At 39.0% G+C, this 18930-nt stretch overlaps 2 protein-coding genes across 3 annotated transcripts in view; both read left to right on the forward strand.

The window, feature by feature from the left end:
* The first annotated feature begins 481 nt into the window (after window positions 1–481).
* On the forward strand, window positions 482–15840 carry LOC107711058 (separin-like). The gene is made up of 32 exons (XM_016515973.1): window positions 482–669; window positions 968–1074; window positions 1173–1478; window positions 2719–3447; window positions 3533–3622; window positions 4125–4236; window positions 4822–4949; window positions 5209–5402; window positions 5496–5738; window positions 5856–6000; window positions 6162–6327; window positions 6426–6562; window positions 6667–6801; window positions 6878–6994; window positions 7118–7286; window positions 8190–8318; window positions 8409–8565; window positions 8771–8880; window positions 9215–10437; window positions 10536–10944; window positions 11036–11161; window positions 11613–11826; window positions 11907–12100; window positions 12701–12828; window positions 12959–13081; window positions 13176–13319; window positions 13408–13572; window positions 13649–13753; window positions 14610–14725; window positions 14819–14902; window positions 15004–15168; window positions 15258–15840. Exons 2-32 carry the CDS (start codon window positions 994–996, stop codon window positions 15457–15459), a joined length of 6546 nt encoding a protein of 2181 aa, XP_016371459.1. The 5' UTR covers window positions 482–669; window positions 968–993; the 3' UTR covers window positions 15460–15840.
* Window positions 15841–16949: 1109 nt separating this feature from the next.
* LOC107711057 (prefoldin subunit 5-like) overlaps window positions 16950–18930 on the forward strand; it is a 3386-nt gene continuing 1405 nt past the window's right edge. Inside the window, exons 1-6 of one of the 2 annotated variants that reach the window (XM_016515972.1) lie at window positions 16950–17047; window positions 17620–17722; window positions 18324–18355; window positions 18516–18590; window positions 18671–18776; window positions 18861–18910. In XM_016515972.1, the coding sequence (XP_016371458.1) occupies window positions 16982–17047; window positions 17620–17722; window positions 18324–18355; window positions 18516–18590; window positions 18671–18776; window positions 18861–18910 (432 nt within the window). In that variant the 5' untranslated portion in view covers window positions 16950–16981. Of the gene's footprint in view, window positions 17048–17619; window positions 17723–18323; window positions 18356–18515; window positions 18591–18670; window positions 18777–18860; window positions 18928–18930 lie in introns of both variants that reach the window. The other variant, XM_016515971.1, reaches the window with a different exon arrangement.

The following is an 18930-nucleotide window of genomic DNA, read 5'->3' on the forward strand; positions in this document are numbered from 1 at the left end:
GGAGAATGTCCTTTTATGAGTAAAATAAAGTGTGTGTTTAAAATAATTTGATTTTTGTGAATTTTTAAGCAGCTGTATTGCTAACTAAAACCTCAGTGATGTGTTTTAGTGCTAATACAGCAGGTTTACAGCTTAAATATTTTTTTAAACAGTGACTTTAAGTTATGTTTGAGGTATGACCTGAACAGCTTTATTCCAAAACCTTTAATAGTGTAATTGTTTTGCTTTTGCTTCAATAATAAAAGTGCCATTCATAATTTCCAAAAAATATTTTATTCTTTCATTTCTTGTATTTTAGTTCAATTAGCAGGTCACATTCTATTGTCCATTTCTATTTCTGAATGACTAATAATACTTAAATGCATCACAACGGCTCACGACTAGAATTCCAAAAACTACAGTACCCATGGTAAATTAGCTCCACTTCCGGGACATCTGCAGTTTCCCGATAGGCTTTGCGGTATTTTAAACAAGTGCGCGACATCACTCTGCGTTCCGCTGCTGTCATTCAAATAACGGCGAAGTGCGAGTGGAAATAATAACAAAATTTACCTTTATTTAACCACATTAATTAGAGACATACATGAACGCAATTCACAACACTAAAATAGTATCGCTATTCCTCCATATTTGACCGGTTAACCTAGCATGGTGGTGGCAGGCTAACAGGTTTGTTTGATTTGTTTACACGGATTGTGGGTTAACGCTGGCCTAAGGTAGCTAGCTAACATGCTAGTTTATACTTAAATGTCAAGGTGTACAAGTCAGCATAGTTGATGATCATGGAATATACTTTTAATGCAGTAACGTTAATTCGGAGTAGATTTTCATCCAGACCTTATCTTTTCAAACTTGTATTACATAATTGCGTATTTTGTCTGGAACGTTATATGTTTGTGTGTATGTAACTTATATGTCATGTCACTAAATCGTCTAATATCTGAAATGCTTGTCATTTAACAAGCAGTTTGTTTTACAGTCACAACAGTGATAATGAAGTGCTTGAGAACAGAGGAGTACGTCCAGCAGTTATCATGTGTAAAGGACACTGTAGTTCTTCACGACGAGCTGAAGGTAAAAATTGTTTTCTGTGTAGCTGTTGCATGTGATATTGGGAACAGTTTCCAATAAGCTAAAGCCTGGGTTTATTTTCTTATTTTCTTTTGTTGCAGACACATGTGGATGAAGACTTTGGTCCATATGGTCGCACAATGTACGATCGTATCATCCGGGCTTGTAACCAGCGACTGGGCAGTGGGAATCTGGACCCTGCCCATCAGGAGAAGATAGTGGAGTTGGTGGAACTGGCCGTCCAAGCTTTTGAATCGCTCGAGGAGTCAGGAATGCAGAGCAACCCATTTTATCTTGAAAAAATAGTGTTCCACATCCTACAGAAAGTCACCAGCCTTGGAGCTCACGGCCCTGCTTGTCGATTGGGCCAACTTATGTATAGAAGACTAAAGCGTTTGTCTGCAGAGGTACAGTGTGCTTGATGACAGTTTTTCCCAAGGTCATGACCAGTGTTATTTATATTCCATTATAGTTTTTATTATTTTGAATTAGCCTTTTTTTATATTTTCTTTTTATGTAATTTTTTTGGCAATTTTATTCTGTTTTGGTAATATTTTTCTTTTTTTGTTTTAATATTACTATTTAAGTTTCAATTTATTTTCTTTCAGCTTTAGTTCAATTTTCGTTTATTGTATTTATTTCAAGCTAATTTTAGTGTGTCAGCATGAACTTATTTTAGTTATTTGGCAAGACAAAATTTCAAGACAACATTTCTTATTTTCTTTGTAATTTTCATCCAGTATTTATAGTTTATTTTATTTCAGCTTTTTGTTTTTAATTAACAAAAATGTTTCTAATATTTTAGTTTTAGTTAATGATAAAAAATGTCAAAGTGTACAAGACCCGCATAGCTGATGATCATGAAATATACCTTTAATTCAGTAACGTTAACCTAGAGTTGAGAAATCGTCATTCAACCCTTGTGTTTTCAAACTTGTATTACATAATTGTGTATTTTCCTTCTATGTTTCACTTTATTTTATTTAAATTTTAGTACAATTTTAGTTAATTGTTTATTTCGAGCCATGGGGAAGTCGTGGCCTAATGGTTAGAGAGTCGGACTCGTAACCCAAAGGTATTGTAGGTGGGGGGAGTGAATGTACAGCGCTCTCTTCCACCTTCAATACCACGACTGAGGTGCCCTTGAGCAAGGCACCGAACCCCCAACTGCTCCCCGGGCGCCGCAGCAAAAAAAATGGCTGCCCACTGCTCCGGGTGTGTGTTCACGATGTGTGTGTGTGTTCACTGCTGTGTGTGTGTGCACTTTGGATGGGATAAATGCAGAGCACTAATTCCAAGTATGGGTCACCATACTTGGCCACATGTCAATTAAAAAAATTCTAAAACAAATTTTCTGCATTTCTAAATTTCAAGACTACATTTTTTTATTTTCTTTGTAATTTTCATCCAATATTTATTGTTTATTTTATTTCAGCTTTATTTTAATTAACAAAAATGTTTCTAATATTTTAGTTTTAGTTAACGATAAAAACTATGGTCAAAACATTTTAAAATTGTGTTTTTTTCAGCCTTGATCAAAAATTGTGGGTAGCTTGGAGACAGTTTGATTTCTTTTGAATGTAATAAAATGTGTCCATATGTCAAGGTGCTTTCTGTAAAGTTCATATTTTTGTTTTTTGTCAACAGACAGATGACTTCCATGTTCTGGTGCGGAATTGCTTCGCAGTGCTGTGGAACAGTCTCCAGTCCAACAGAGCGAGTGGTTCCACCCTCCTTCCGCGGGACAGGCTTCACTGTCAGCTGCAAGCTTTAACTTTCAAACTCCTAGAACAGGGGTCCAGCTCGGCCTCTTTTCCATCTAAAGTTCCTCTGTTTGTAGAAGAAGCAGTTGTAGAATATGAACGATCTTGTGGTGGTTTTACTCATGACGATGTGAGTTTTCTGTCCTCTGAACTACGAGAACTGTTCTTCAGCCCTTTAATCAATCCGTCGGACTCTGCACTGACATGTCTCTCGCTAGCCGTGCAGTGTGAGGTGGTGTTTAAGGTTTGTAAACTGCTCTGCAAGAGTCTGTTTTCAGCCGAGGCTGTTGGACTGTTAAGTGGTGCTTTGGAGGGTGTTGATGGACATGTGGGTCTGCGTTCGGCTTTGAGCCTTGCAGATCATGCAGTGCAGCTGCAGAGTGCATTAAGCTTGGGAGGTGAATGCAGCAAGGCTTTCACTGAAAGTGCACGTTCCCTCAGGGGGCTGCCCCGTTCCATGTCGGCCGCAGAGTCTCATGCCCTATTAGAGGCTTGTCACCTGGTGGTTTGGGCGATGGAAGCTGGTCAGTGTAAAGGCATGGACGTAACTACATTGCTGGCTTGCTTATCATTTTTGGAAGAATATCAGGAACTTCTGCTCACACAGCAAAAAGTAAGATTATATAATAATTCGCTGGTACTCAGTAATGAGTATTTGGAATATGAATTTTTTAAAAAAGCTTTTGTTTGTGTTCCAGGACTCATTTTCACAGCAGGTGCAGTACTCGATTTGTTTCAGTTTTTACCAGGGCTTCATTATCACATACGATAGTCTTCATGCATCTCAGGTAATATGCTAAACTGTCTTGAGACCACGATTAAGTTTTATGATCTGCTAGATGTTTCACATTCATATCCTTCATTTAACATTTGCATCCAAAGGGGTCTGCGGGCAATGCTTTGGACAGAGTGCTGTTGTACTGCCAGACGACAGCAGGACGGATGCTTGCTGAACTGCGGACACTCAACAATGACAGTTTCTTACTTAAAGCAGGTACATCTGCCTGAAGTCTGCATGCTGAAATCTTATTGGATGACCTGTGTTTGAAGCCATTGTAGATATCTTTCAAAAGTTTAGGGTCTGTAAGATTTATTTCAAATGTTTTAAAGAAGTCTCATGCTCACCAAGGTTGCATTTATTTGATAAAATACAGTAAAACTGAAGTCTTGTGAAATATGATTACAATTTATCTCAGGTAATATGCTAAACTGTCTTGAGACCACGATTAAGTTTTATGATCTGCTAGATGTTTCACATTCATATCCTTCATTTAACATTTGCATCCAAAGGGGTCTGCGGGCAATGCTCTGGACAGAGTGCTGTTGTACTGCCAGACGACAGCAGGACGGATGCTTGCTGAACTGCGGACACTCAACAATGACAATTTCTTACTTAAAGCAGGTACATCTGCCTGAAGTCTGCATGCTGAAATCTTATTGGATGACCTGTGTTTGAAGCCATTGTAGATATCTTTCAAAAGTTTAGGGTCTGTAAGATTTATTTCAAATGTTTTAAAGAAGTCTCATGCTCACCAAGGTTGCATTTATTTGATAAAATACAGTAAAACTGAAGTCTTGTGAAATATGATTACAATTTTAAAATAACGGTTTTCTATTTTAATATATTTTAAAATGTTAAGCAGCCATTGCACCAGTGTCACATGATCCTTCAGAAATCATTCTGATATACTGATTTAGTTGAAAACAGTTGTGCTGCTTATTTTTTTGTGGAAATTGTGATACTTTTCTTTTTTTTAGGATTCTTTGATTAATAGAAAGTTTACAAGAACAGCATTTATTTGAAAGACATTTTTTGTAACAATGTAAAAGTTTTTGTCACCTTTGATCAATTTAGTGTGTCCTTGCTGAGTCAAAATATTAATTTCTTTGACAAAAAAATCTTACAGACCCCAAAGTTGTAAACAGTAGTGAGTGCACATGCATAAAATGAGTTCTATATGAATTTGTCTTTGCTTTTTTCTTCTAGTGTGTGCAGTGAATAATGTGGTGTATGAGCTGTTTAACAGGAAGCTGTATGAGGGAGCCTTTGGTTTGGCTGTGATTGTGTGTCAGGAGCTGTGTAAGGACTGCCCACCCTCTCTTCCTGTGGATAGGGTAAGAACTACAGTTTCCTCTGGTCATTTGTTAACTTTGTTTGGAATTAGCAACAAATAAAAATTAGCAATATAATATTGTGACATTTTGTGACTCATTTGGCCCTTCAAGTCAAGTACCTTGTATGTGTGTTGTCTGCTCTGATCTATTATGAATATTTGAATATATGTTCTATATAAATATAAGTTGTACATTCAGTTAAATGCGTAAATGTCAATATAAGTCTCTCAGCTGTAGATGTATTATGTGGATGTTTCAGGTCAACCGCTGTTTCATGCTGACAGTGCAGTGTAGCCGGCGTGGGGGTCAGCTGGAGCGGGCTCTAGGCTGGATTGTGCGCTGGATTCAGGTTTTGGGAACACAGATTTTGGATCATTTCGCAGAACCTGTCTCGCTATGGGTCAAAACCAAGTGTGATGCTGCCCGAGCAGGAGAGGATGACACACGTCTAAGGTAGCTTAAACTAAGCCAATTGAAAAGGGTTTCTGATGTACTATTGTTTAAGTGTGATTGAATGTGCTGATTATGGGCTTTTTTTGGGGTCAGGACTCTGAGGGATGGGTTGGGAGAAGCAATAGCGGATGAGGAGGTGATGATGTGTTTGTCAGAAGAGGAGTTGCGTTTGTATAAAGAGCAGACTGGAGACACAGCCCAGGAGCGCTACAACACACTCTGTGACCTCTTGGATATCTGCCATGAAGAAACCCCACACACACTGAGACGGGCAACTTATCTGTGTGAGATGGCACAGGTTGTGTGCTATCAGGACTTCAGCCAACAGACTGACTGGTGGGTAAACATGACCACAGGACCATATTTGTTTTAAATACTTTTTCTGCTTTTCTCTTATTTGAATCCGATATAAACATATGAAGGACTTAAGATCTTTTTGTTCTTGGTAATCAGCTCAGCAGTTGACTTCACCCATGAGGCATTGAGGTTGCTGGATTCGGAGCCAGAGACGGCAGAGAATGCTGATAGGTTGATGGATGAGAAGGCACACGCCTCCCTGTGGCTCTACATCTGTACTCTTGAGACCAACCTGCAGGAGGTCAGTAGCTTCACAGTGTACATTATAGATAGAATCTATAGATTCTATTTTCAAAGCAAAATGTTCAAAAAGATTTAACAATTTTACTGACCCCAAACTTTTGAACCATAATGTACATACTGGGAAAAAAAGTCAATTTATTTTCATTTGGCATGTCACAGGCTGTGGACACAGAGAAGCGATTGCGTGCAGTGCAGGAGGAGAATAAAATGGAGATGAATATGGATCCTGTTCCCACTAATGATCTGGAGTATGAAGACAAACAGAAATCACAAGAGAGCCAGTTAGTCTATGATGGACTACGCTTCAATCTACTTGCTCAAAGCAGTAAGTCATACACTCAAACGTAGAATTCAGACACCAGAAGAGATTTGAAAAGCACTGCTTTATGGGATAATTTAATGCGGTTGAATCGTGTGTGTCAGAGCTGAGTGAGCCTTTGGACAGCTGTTTGTCTCTGTGGCGGAGTCTGCTCAAGGGGTCTGTGCCTGCAGTTAGAGACCCTAAACTCACTGCTTCTTCCATGACATTGATGGCTGCCCTCTACACTCTTATGGGCAAAGTAAGACTACACACCCACATCTCTGTGTAACATCAGTTTACTCAAACTCATACCCAAGAGAGAAGTATTTGAGACTCATATTGATTAATGATCGTCTTTCTTAGCACCTGCAAGCTCTGGAGGGATATCAGCTCGCTGCTGCCCTTTTCCGTAGCCTCGGCGATGCCCAGAATAGTGCAAATGCCTTTTGCCAATCTGCCAGGATTTTGCTGTATCTGGGCTCTCCTCAGCTTGCACAGGTGAATGAATTGTTTACACTGTACCTCTGTGCTCTTAACATGTTGTTCACACCAGAACTTTATCTGCATGTTTCAGGTGGAGTTAGAAAAAGCAGAGCAGAGTTTGACCTCTGTCCCGAGCTCTGAGGGCACATCTGTTATATCCATGCTTGCTATGCTGCAGAAAGCACAGATACACTATGCTTTAGGACAGGTAATGCTTGTTCATATAACATTTTGTGGACCAGTTAGTCAATTTAATTCAGGAGTTGACTCTTGTCCTTTATACTGTATTTGTATACTTGCTCACAGTAGCACTAATCTCTCTCTCTCTCAGGTGCAGTGTGGTGTGTGCTGCCTGATGGAGGTGATAAAGGAGTCTGCTCAGCATCATTCTAAGAGCTGGTACCTGCTCAGGGCACGAACACTGCAAACAGCTAGTGAATACTTGAGTCTGGACACAGAGACTTTGGACTCACAGCTACGTCAGAGCATCACTCAGCATGGTTAGCTCTCATATAATTTACACATTACACATTTAGGTACCACAAACAAAACAGTTATATCCCATGTGTAAGCTCACACATTATCTTGCATGAACTTTCATTAGAGCTAGGGAAAAAAATTGCTTATATAACATTTTCCTATTTCTTGAATTAATTTAAATTCATTTTGGGCTTTGTTTGGGGTCAAACATTTTTTGTTTTGAAAGATTCCTGTCTTGCTCATCACAGCTCCATTTATTTGACCAAAAAGACAGTAAAAACAATAATATTGCAATTTAATATAGCTTTTCAAAAAATATTTTGAAAAGTGTCACTATGGCTGTATTTATTTGATTATAAATGTTAAAAACAGTAACATTGTGAAATTCTTACGATGTATTATTACAATTATTATAATGTTTATATTTTAAAGTGCAATTTATTATTGTGATGGCAAATCTGAATTTTCAGCAGCCATTACTCTAGTCTTCAGGGTAACATGATCCTTCAGAAATCATTCTAATATGCTGATTTGGTGCACAAGTAATATAAAACAGTTATGCTTACTTTCATACATTTTTTTTTTCAGGATTCTTTGAATATAAGGTTTAAAAGAACTGCCATTCATTTGAAACTGAAATCTTTTATAATGTGTTCTTGCTGCATAAGTGTTAATATCTGAAAAGAATATTACTGATCCCAAACTTTTGAATGGTAGTGAATGTGTTTTTGAACAACTTAAGTATGGACTAGGGCTGCACGATAAATCGCATGCGGTGTTTAACGCGCATCTTATCAGTAAAGCCGGTTCCCGTTAAATATCGCCTGCGATTTATCGTGCAGCCCTAGTATGGACAGAAAATTAGTCACATCACTTACCCTAATACTATGCGGGAGTAAATTTATAAATTGTGTGTGTTGTAGGTCTGAAGACTTCAGACACGGCTCAATATGAAGGGTTAAAGCTTTTGTGCAGCCTGGTGATGATGTTGCTTGGCAATGGGTTTTACGGAGCCCCTGGACCAAACACAGACACACACTTTGTAGATCAAGGTACAACACGCTGTAAACGTTTGTAAGCAGATTTGGCTACCTAAAAATTATTCTTGGTTATTTTCAACTTGGTGTGTTTTCTCTCTGTAGGAGACAGTGTTGTATTTAAGTGGCTGTTGCTGAGTGAGGTGCTAGTGTCCTCCGAAAGGATGGTGATCGTGAGGAGCAGCAGTGGGGCTGTTCATGAAGCTAAAGCTCAGTGTTTAGAGGCTCTCAAACTGGCCACCAAACTGCAGACACTCAGCCAGTGAGTATATACTCCATATCTGTGAATGTGAGAGGCAGAATGTGTGTGACAGGTCAGATCCAAACATGTGTTTCTGACATTGAGGGGCAACAACACCAACCAAATAATGCTTTTTCTTTTAAGCCACAAGTAGGTTTTAATGTACTCCTGGGATACCAGACAAATTGTCTGTGCATTTGTAATCGCATGTTATTTTGTTTTATAGCTGTGCTGAGCTGTTGGTGTTGAAAGCAGAACTGGAGTTGATGAAGGGTGCAAATGAAGCTAGTAGTTTAGATCTGGATCAAGTTAGAAACTTACTTGATCTCTGCACAGGTAAAGATGTGATCAGAGACATTCAGATTTTTCCCTGTGAAAGGTCCACCCAGAATTACCAAGACAAGACCCCTTGAACCCTCTCTAGCCATTATTTGTGATTTTTATATGCAGGGTGGAACAGAAAGCATTATTTTAGGGTTATGTATATGTATATAATAGAAATGTGTTTTATTGGATGATTTTTTTATTTTTATTCATTAACTAATACATTTTTTTTATATTTTTTAAAAATTATTTCTTTATAAATAATAGAAATGTATTTATGTAATTAGACGTATAGGCAGTAATTTAAAAAAAGTATTTATTATACTTTCATCTCCCCTGCTTATAGATTTTGGCCAGGGACGGCAACAGAAATCTGAGGTTAAAATAAAACCACGCAAAGGTCGGCCAGCTGCCCCTTCTTCCTCTGGTCACACCCCTGAGGAAGATGATGATGATCTGAGTGGAATCCTCAGCTCTCGCGCCCTTCTCAAGGAGCCTGTGGAGACCATGTCTCGATTAGGAAGCCAAGGAGCATCTCCCCCTCTGAAGCCCAAACGCCAGCATGTGCTTTCGTGTCTGACCCACGCAGACTCCTGCTCCTGTCCCTGCTGCAGTGAGTTCAGTGTGGCTCGAGTCAGTATCCACTGGGCACTATTACAGGCAGACCTCCAGACAGACCCTGAGCATTCTCGCCGACTACGCCAATATGCCAGGAAACGCTGCTGTAGTGTTGCAGCTAAGCTCCAAAACAGTTTGGCGGCACTTATGTCCTCTAAAAAGTCAACTGGACTATGTCTGTCGCTGCTGAAGGTGGAACAAGGCAAAGTGCATTTGGGCTCTGTGCTTCAGCTCCTTAGTACAGGAGACAAAGGAAAGGCTACAGTCCTGTGGGAGGAAATAGAGGCAGGATTGGAGGCAGTGACGCCCAAAGAGGCACTGACACCAGAGCTTGGGCCCATCAGAGCTGCTCTGCTGGGGGCTAAAGCTGTGGCCTGCTGTTTGGCATTGGCCATGAAGAAACAGTGTGCCCCTGAAGAACTGTTTTCTTCTGTATGGGGTTGGAATCCACAGAAGATTAAACCACAATTAAAACTCAAAACTGAATCAAAGCATCGATCCAAGAGCCCCGTTTTTGACACAACTCCTCCAGAGACGGGTGCTAAATGCCACCATGACATGAAGAGTGCATCTGCAGAGCAGGAAAGCAGGAAAACCAAAGAGTCCTCTGTAGTTCCTAAGAAACCTAAGGACTTGGTGCCCAAAATTAACTTCAAAAAATCTTCCATGGTTTTCAAAACACCCAAAGCAACAAGGACATCTCGGCCCAAATCTGTCTCCACTAGCTCTGGCATTGGTGACTTAAGAGCCTTTGACTTCACTAATGAGGTCCCTGAAATTTCTGTCAACTTTACACACTCATTACACCCATCTGCCAGCCATCGTGGAATTGCGAAGTCAAAAACCGGCCCAAAGGGATCGTTCGAAGTGTACAAAGATTCTTCTCCTGCAGAAGAGAAACCTGTGATTGTGCCAGCTGCGCCTAAACGAACCAAGCGCTCTCGCTTCAAGGTTTGGCCCATTGGTTTTTGACTTCCTTAGACAATTTTAGAAGACATCTTCATGTCATAAATGATTAGTGAATTCATTACATCTGCTCTCTCTCTTAGGTCGAGTTCAGTGATGAAAGTGACACTGAAGCTGCGCCTCCTGCTGTAGTGGAAAACTCCGAAAAAAAGAGGAATGCCTCCAACTCCAAAACATCTCGCACCCTGAAACCAGCCCTGAACTCCATTCCTAGTGACCTAGTGAACCCCACTGTAGAACCAGAACCTCCCAGACGCACACGGACCACTAAGAAAAGCACAGCCATCTCCTCTACCAGCTGCCTCTCTTCTGAGGAAGAAACTGGCTTATCCTCCCAGACACGCAAACGCAGAGGGCGACCAAAAAAGAGTCAAAGTTCAGAGGCCACAGAGGAACCTGAGAGGATGAGGATGATTAAAGAGGATGATGAGGTTCTTTTGAATATCAGCCTGGAGGAGCTCAGAGGGTCTGACACGGAGATAAATGACACGGGTGTGTTTGTAGAACAAAACTGATATAGTTTTGTTGCTCATTTGACTAATTCTCATTGGGCTAAATTAATTGTGTGTATATGTGGTTCTAGGCAGTCCAGACGCTGATTGTGAGGTCTTGAGGAGAGATCTGGCTGCAGATGTTGGACGAGAGTGTTTCAGTGAGCTTAGAAGAAATGGATCTCACACAACCCTACCACATGCATCTACACCCCTAGGTAAATACTGTCTGCACTACTTTTTAAAAGTTAGGGGGGTCAGTAAAAATAATATTGAATACTTTAAGCAAGGATGCATTAAATCTATCAAGAGTGACAACAAAGACATAATGTTACAAAAGATCTCTATTTTAAGTAAATGCTGTTCTTTTGAACCTTGTAGTCATCAAAGAATGCTGAAATAAATGTATCATGGTTTCCACAAAAATATTAAGCAGCACAATTGTAATAATATTTTACAATTGTATTATATTTACTGTATTTTTGATCACATAAATGCAGCCCTGGTGAGCATAAGCAAAAATGTAGAAAAAAAAAACTGAATGGGTGTTAGGGTGTTTGTGAAAAATGAAAATTCTGTTTTTCTGTGCTTGCTATTTAGGGCTGTCAAAGTTGAGTGTCTTGATTACTATATATGTATATAAATGTATTTGTTTTATGTCATATCTAGCTGACCTGTCAGTAGAGGCAGTCCAGTCGTACCTGCGTTCCTCGTGGCTCCTCCTCCACCATTTCCCACCTCCCTCTCTTTTTCCCCACATCTGCTCACTGCTCGCTCAGTCACTTGGCCAGACGGATCCCATCACTACTGCAATGCTACATGCACAGTCGCTGGGTGTGTCCACTCGCCACCACATGACCCGTCATGTGGTTAGCCAGTTCAGGTATGTCAGTTTAGCATGAAATGCAGACATGTTGACAGAAAAATAGTCACATAGAACCTCTTCTCTGTCCATCTCTGTAGGAAGCTAAAGAAATCATGTAATGATGTAGCAGAAGGTCTTGGTGCTCTGAGTCTGGAGGAAACGTCTGGGGCAACACAGTCTCAGAAACTCTCTGCGCTGGAGCAGATCTTTTCCTTCACCTCCTCACACCCAACACAGTTCCCACAAACACACTGTCAGCAGTTCACGCAGCAGCTGAAAGATCTGCCAGCAGGTAACAGCCGTGCTGAAAATGACCCACTGAATGGCACTGTTTGTAATAAAACATTTGCAAAATAGTTTCATGGTGGTAAGAAAATGTAAGGCAATTTTTGGCCCTGTTTATATGTGTTGTAAGAATGATACAGAATGATTTAATTTTGATGAAATAGTGCTGGTTTAAGGAAATTCTATTACTCTGCAAGCACTCTTGAAAAAGCTCTGAATCCGTACTTGCTTTTATCTAAGGCAAATTTTAAAAACCTGATAGTTCCCCATTCATACAGGTTTTTAAATTGCTCTTTTATACTCTCTCAGCTTGTTACTTACCATAAAAATAGCCAAAGATGCTGGCATGGGTTTAAAACACCAAACCAACCAACCAACCATTTAAAATGATGTATTTTTACTCTAGGAATAACAGTGTGCATGCTGTCGCTCACGGGTGTGTATCCTGATGAAATTGGCAGCACTATTCTTCTGACCCGACTGGAGCGTGGCTCTACCCCAATCACTGTCTGTTCCCCTAACTTACCATAAAAATAGCCAAAGATGCTGGCATGGGTATAAAACACCAAACCAACCAACCATTTAAAATGATGTATTTTTACTCTAGGAATAACAGTGTGCATGCTGTCGCTCACGGGTGTGTATCCTGATGAAATTGGCAGCACTATTCTTCTGACCCGACTGGAGCGTGGCTCTACCCCAATCACTGTTCGAATCCCTACTGCAGACAGAAAGGTACAGATATACTTGTGTGCTGATGTTTTCACTACTTTGGTTTATTAACTAATGCAACACATTTAAAACATTAAGATCCTCTTTTCACATTGGGGAGATGTTTGCACAAACAATTTGTCTTTATTTTTAGCGCTCTGTTGCTGTGCTGTTGGAAGAAATGGATGGAGTGTTGAAGGGGCAAAAGGAAGTGAGCACAGTGGCTGAGAAATCGCAGTGGTGGGAAGGAAGAAAGGCTTTGGACGCTCGTGTGGAGGTGAGACATATGGTCTTTGACAATTAGAAAATTATTCATGTAGAAGGAAGGATGTTGGGTACTCAGTGTGAGGCTGTCTTTATTTGTCCATCAGAAAATGTTAGAAGAGATGGAAGAGGCTTTCAGGGTGTGGCGAACTCTACTCCTGCCTTTGACCTCTGACCCTGAGCTTGAAGTTCAGGTGAAGTGCTTCCAAAAGGCACTGAAAGGAACAAAGATCACGCAGGACATTCTTAAGGTATGTGGCATTTCTTTGCACCTGTATTTGTTTGATCGTCGCATGTTCCCACCTGTAACACCTTCTCAATACTACTTTTTCTCTGAAGGTGGTTCTCTCAGCATCTCCACTCCTGTCCCTGCCAGACCTGCAGTGCCTCGTGGAGGGGATGGGTCAGCAGGACAAGGACTTCCTGAGGCTTCTGCAGGGTGGTGTGACTGTACTGAGAGGAAGGGAGGAGCCAAAGGGACATACAGTTCTCATCTTAGACAAGGTACACGTCATTAATCTGCAAGGCAATTAAATTTTTTGAGCCGAGTCAATATACTGAATATTTCGTGTTTCTACAGTTCTTGCAGAGGTTGCCTTGGGAGAACATCGCTTGTCTGAAGTCTCGTTCTGTCACTCGCATGCCCTCATTACATGCAGTGCTTGGACACGGTCATCTGAAAGAGGTATGTACCCTACTTAGTACAAGCACAACATGTGCAGAATATTACTTGGAGTTAGTTCACCAATCATTCATAATTCTAAATCTTTAGCTTCCATGGAACACAAAATATATATTTTGCAGAATTGCGGGGTTTTTTCTTCTTCTTTGTGTTAACCAATAATATTTGATGTCAAAAACTTGGCAGAACACAAATGAAATTTGAGAGCTATGGCATAAGTTAATTTAAATTATATTTCTATATACTGTAGTGCTATAGCAGCGAGTCAAATGTTTAATTGTTCTGACTTTTTTATGCTTGGGGTTTTTGGTTCAATGCCTGAAATAAGGTCTGTGGTTAACACAAGCTCAATATTTTTTACATTTTCTTTTACAACATAAAATAAATCAGCAATACCCCACTCAGGATTTTTTTAAAAAGCTTTTACATGTGTTGGAAACTTGCACTCTTGCAGACTATTCTAACTTTCCAACTTGTAGATCTTAAAGACTGAAAGATGCTTTGTGTTGGTGATGAAGTCGTGCGACCGTAGTTTATTTGTAGCCTAACTTAAGCTTTTTACTTCTGGTAGTTGTATTTAGGCTTAAATTCATAAAAGTTGTTAGTATGATAAAGGAAACCTGTAGGAATCATAAACTTTTGTTGCTCACAGAGCAGTAACCCAAAAGCCAAAATGAACTATGAACAATTTTTGAATAATTTTTTCTTGTCTTTGAAGCTCAGCAGTGCCCCATTCAATTCCATTAAAAGACAAATACATTATATTCTGTTAGAATTTACTCACCCTCATTTTATTTAGAACTTTTATTATATTTAGGGTGAACCGTTTCTTGAATGTGAATTGTTTGTCTTTTCTCAGATGGATTCAAGTTGTGTTTTGTCATGTGGCGTGAACCCTAAGAAAGTTTACTATGTGCTAAACCCAGATAGAAATCTGCCCGACACTGAGAATCGCTTTAAAGAATGGTTTACTGGGTAAGTTCACAAAATGTGCTCTAACACACTGAAGACCACAGTTGTGTAACTGGTCCTGGTTCCAATTTGTCGTCTCTGGTTGTGATTGGCCAGTGAGCGAGTGTGGCAGGGGGTTTGTGGAACTGCTCCAGACCCAGACAAACTACAAGAGGCTGTGACCACCAAAGACCTCTACATGTGAGTGAAACTGCAAAGAGTTGCCATTATTTATTTAATAAAGCACAGATGAAATATAAAGTGATTTGAGTCTGACAATATGTATTTGTACCTCTATGTAGTTACATAGGACATGGCGCAGGAGCCCGCTTTCTGGATGCTCAGAGGGTTTTGAAAGGGCCTGTGCGGGCAGTAGCTCTTCTGTTTGGCTGCAGTAGTGCTGCTCTCAGTGTACTTGGCCACCAGGAGGGAACAGGAATCATCCTCAGCTACTTGACCGCAGGATGGTAAAGTACCCATCCATGTACTGTACAGAAACATTGTGTGTAGAATGCACTGCTTTATCATTGAACATATTTCTTTGTCTCTTCCCCAGCCCGTTAGTGCTTGGTAACCTGTGGGACGTGACAGATCGTGATTTAGATCGTTTCACATCGGCTCTGCTCCAATCCTGGCTCTCTGCTGGTTCTGGCTCCTCCCTTCTTCAGCATTTAGCCCAATCGCGTAACGCCACACATTTAAAACATATAATTGGTGCTGCGCCCATTGCATATGGTTTGCCTGTGTATATTCACTAGCCCAGATTTTAAATTTGAACTTTTATTATTCACAGCTAATATAGTGAATTTTTTAATGTGTAAAGGCAACTGTCTGTTATTTAAGGTATAATATAACCAATCTCAGGGCTTGTTTACAATGCAAAGAATAAGCTCTGCCTACATGAAAATTAATCTAGAAAATCTAGGACTAAATCTAACCTGTGGCTATGCCACAAGCTCAAAGTGTTTTGCCATTTTAAAGTCTTCATTTGATTTCTGCCATGTTGTTGTGTGGTTGCAGTTGCTGATTTAGTTACCTCAAGATGTTTTACGTATTTTAAGTCCCATTTGTTTTTGATGTAAGTTCTTTCTTGTACATTTTTATTTCCTCTTTTTTTTTTTTTTTTAAAGTTATATCAAATGCCAAACTGCTTCAAAATAAAGTGATTTTATAGCATGTTTTTGAGAGTGGTGGTTATTTCAACTTGACATGGTGGACATGAAGGAACTACATTTAAGAATTAAAGAGAACATATGGGGAAAACGGCATTAACAGGGCAAGTGTTAAAGGGGTCATATGCTGCTAAAAAGAACAGTATTTGGTGTAATAAAATGTGACATGGGAGATCTAAAATTCTGACATGCCTCAGATGTTTCTCTGATATGTGTGCAGGAGCAGGCCCAGTGATGGGTGTGAGAAAAGAAAAATATTAATTGGAAGATTAATTCGATTTTTTAACTAATTTATGTTTTTCAATTATTGACCTTGGTTTCTTTGATTCACCCCTAGTTACATTTTGGCCTTCCATAAATAAGTGTATTTAAAAACCACATTACTTTTGTTGTAAAATCTAGATATCATTTTGGTAAAATACCATGTGCATAAAAGTAAAATACTTGATGCATTGTATGGTGTTACGGGGTGAATCCAGTCTTTTAACTGACATTATTAAAGACAAAAAGCCAGATAAACTGACAGGCTGTTCCAGCAGCAACAGCCATAAACAACGAAGACTGTCTTCAGAAAGTCAAGGACTGTGGTTTTAGAGGACATGGGAGATCTAAAATTCTGACATGCCTCAGATGTTTCTCTGATATGTGTGCAGGAGCAGGCCCAGTGATGGGTGTGAGAAAAGAAAAATATTAATTGAAAGATTAATTCGATTTTTTAACTAATTTATGTTTTTCAATTATTGACCTTGGTTTCTTTGATTCACCCCTAGTTACATTTTGGGCTTCCATAAATAAGTGTATTTAAAAACCACATTACTTTTGTTGTAAAATCTAGATATAATTTTGGTAAAATACCATGTGCATAAAAGTAAAATACTTGATGCATTGTATGGTGTTACGGGGTGAATCCAGTCTTTTAACTGACATTATTAAAGACAAAAAGCCATCAAGAATATGTGTGAGCTTTACAGAGTATTTTAATAATAAATTTTTTGCATTTGTTTTTAAAATATTGTTGAATGATGTTTATTGAAATACAAAACCGTTGCTAAAAGTCCTTCCAGTTGTGTCCGGTTGACCCGGAATCTTACCTCTCCCTATTGTCAACATGGCGGTGAATCTAACTGAATTGTCTCTTCCACAATTAGAAGGTCTGAAAACTCAGCTTGATCAGGTAAATTGTGTTATAAATGTAACAATTTCCTCATTTCATTTTGTATGGCAATATGCTCTGATTTAATCAGTCTGTGGTTTAGTAAATTTCACGCAGCGGCTGTCATGCTGTCTGTACGCGTGCTGCTGGTTGTGCTCTGTAATTCACCATTAAACCGATACTTCAGCCACATTTCAATATTATGTCATTATATACAAACATTCTTTTTCTTATAAATCCGTACGACTTCCATGAAACCCAAAATGAGACGCAGAATGACAGCCACAGTCACCATTCATTTGCATAGTATGGAATGAAACCGAATGGTGACTGTCAATTATGACAGAGTAAAAATGTTTGGCCTTTCTTTTCCTTTAAAATTTTTTTTTACGAATATATAATGAGCAAAATTATTTCTTGTGTATTTTTAGTATAAATACAGAAACAAATTTAATTTAATTTTTTTATTACTTTTTGTTTTGCTAGGATAGGACAAATCTGCACAGAATAAACGTTTTTTCTATTTTTCCCCCCTAGTAAACTGCAATTTATCGAAGCCATGTTAAACAAAATGACATGAATTTGTTTTCTAGGAAACAGAGTTCCTGTCATCATCCATAGGCCAGTTGAAAGTCGTCCAAACTAAATATGTGGAGGCCAAAGACAGTTTGAATGTACTTAACAAAAGCAACGAAGGTGAGTATTACTGCTATACTTTATATGATGCTCCATGAAACCCAAAATGAGACGCAGAATGACAGCCACAGTCACCATTCATTTGCATAGTATGGAATGAAACCGAATGGTGACTGTCAATTATGACAGAGTAAAAATGTTTGGCCTTTCTTTTCCTTTAAAATTTTTTTTTACGAATATATAATGAGCAAAATTATTTCTTGTGTATTTTTAGTATAAATACAGAAACAAATTTAATTTAATTTTTTTATTACTTTTTGTTTTGCTAGGATAGGACAAATCTGCACAGAATAAACGTTTTTTCTATTTCCCCCCCCCTAGTAAACTGCAATTTATCGAAGCCATGTTAAACAAAATGACATGAATTTGTTTTCTAGGAAACAGAGTTCCTGTAATCATCCATAGGCCAGTTGAAAGTCGTCCAAACTAAATATGTGGAGGCCAAAGACAGTTTGAATGTACTTAACAAAAGCAACGAAGGTGAGTATTACTGCTATACTTTATATGATGCTCATTTTAAATAAATTGATTTATTCCACTGTTACATCTTTAGCTAAATCTAATCTGTTCACTGAATTCATTTAACTTTTTTCCCCCTCAGGAAAAGAACTCCTTGTCCCACTCACCAGTTCTGTATCCTTTCAACAGCTCAGCTGAGTGATGATTGATTAATGTTGTCTCAGAAAGTATCAATCCATCATCAGACCCTCAAAAAGTCCCACAGTTTGGTGTTTATGTAATTCATTTGTATTAATCTCAGATAAGATGTTCCCTTAACATCCCTTAATTGCAGATGTATGTGCCTGGAAAACTGAATGATGTGGATCATGTCTTAGTGGATGTTGGAACAGGTTATTTTGTGGAGAAGGTGAGCCAAGATTTTGCATATCTCTATAATAGTTTGAAAACATTTCCAAATAAATGTCACTATTTTTTTGGTCTTTTCAGAATGTCGAGGATGGCAAAGAGTTCTTTAAGCGCAAAATCGACTTCCTTACAAAACAAATTGAGAAAATTCAGCCTGCCCTTCAAGAAAAACATGCTATGAAACAAGGTGATTTCACTTACTTTTATCTTTTACAAAACCCCTGCACAAATCATAAATGCATTTAATACAAGTTTCATCTGCCTCCAACAGCTGTTGTGGAAGTCATGAATATGAAGCTTCAGCAGCTGCACAGCCAACAGGCATCACAGTCTGGCACCAC

The sequence above is a fragment of the Sinocyclocheilus rhinocerous genome, unplaced genomic scaffold (genome assembly GCF_001515625.1).
Source record: "Sinocyclocheilus rhinocerous isolate Xijiao unplaced genomic scaffold, SAMN03320098_v1.1 scaffold85, whole genome shotgun sequence".
In the NCBI taxonomy this organism is placed as follows: domain Eukaryota; kingdom Metazoa; phylum Chordata; class Actinopteri; order Cypriniformes; family Cyprinidae; genus Sinocyclocheilus; species Sinocyclocheilus rhinocerous.

Coding starts and splice junctions, on each gene's coding strand:
- LOC107711058 (XM_016515973.1), top strand. CDS start 994: ATGAAGTGCTTGAGAACAGAGGAGTACGTCCAGCAGTTATCATGTGTA. Junction 8,319..8,408: donor CACACACTTTGTAGATCAAG/GTACAACACGCT, acceptor TTCTCTCTGTAG/GAGACAGTGTTGTATTTAAG. Junction 8,881..9,214: donor CTTACTTGATCTCTGCACAG/GTAAAGATGTGA, acceptor CCCTGCTTATAG/ATTTTGGCCAGGGACGGCAA.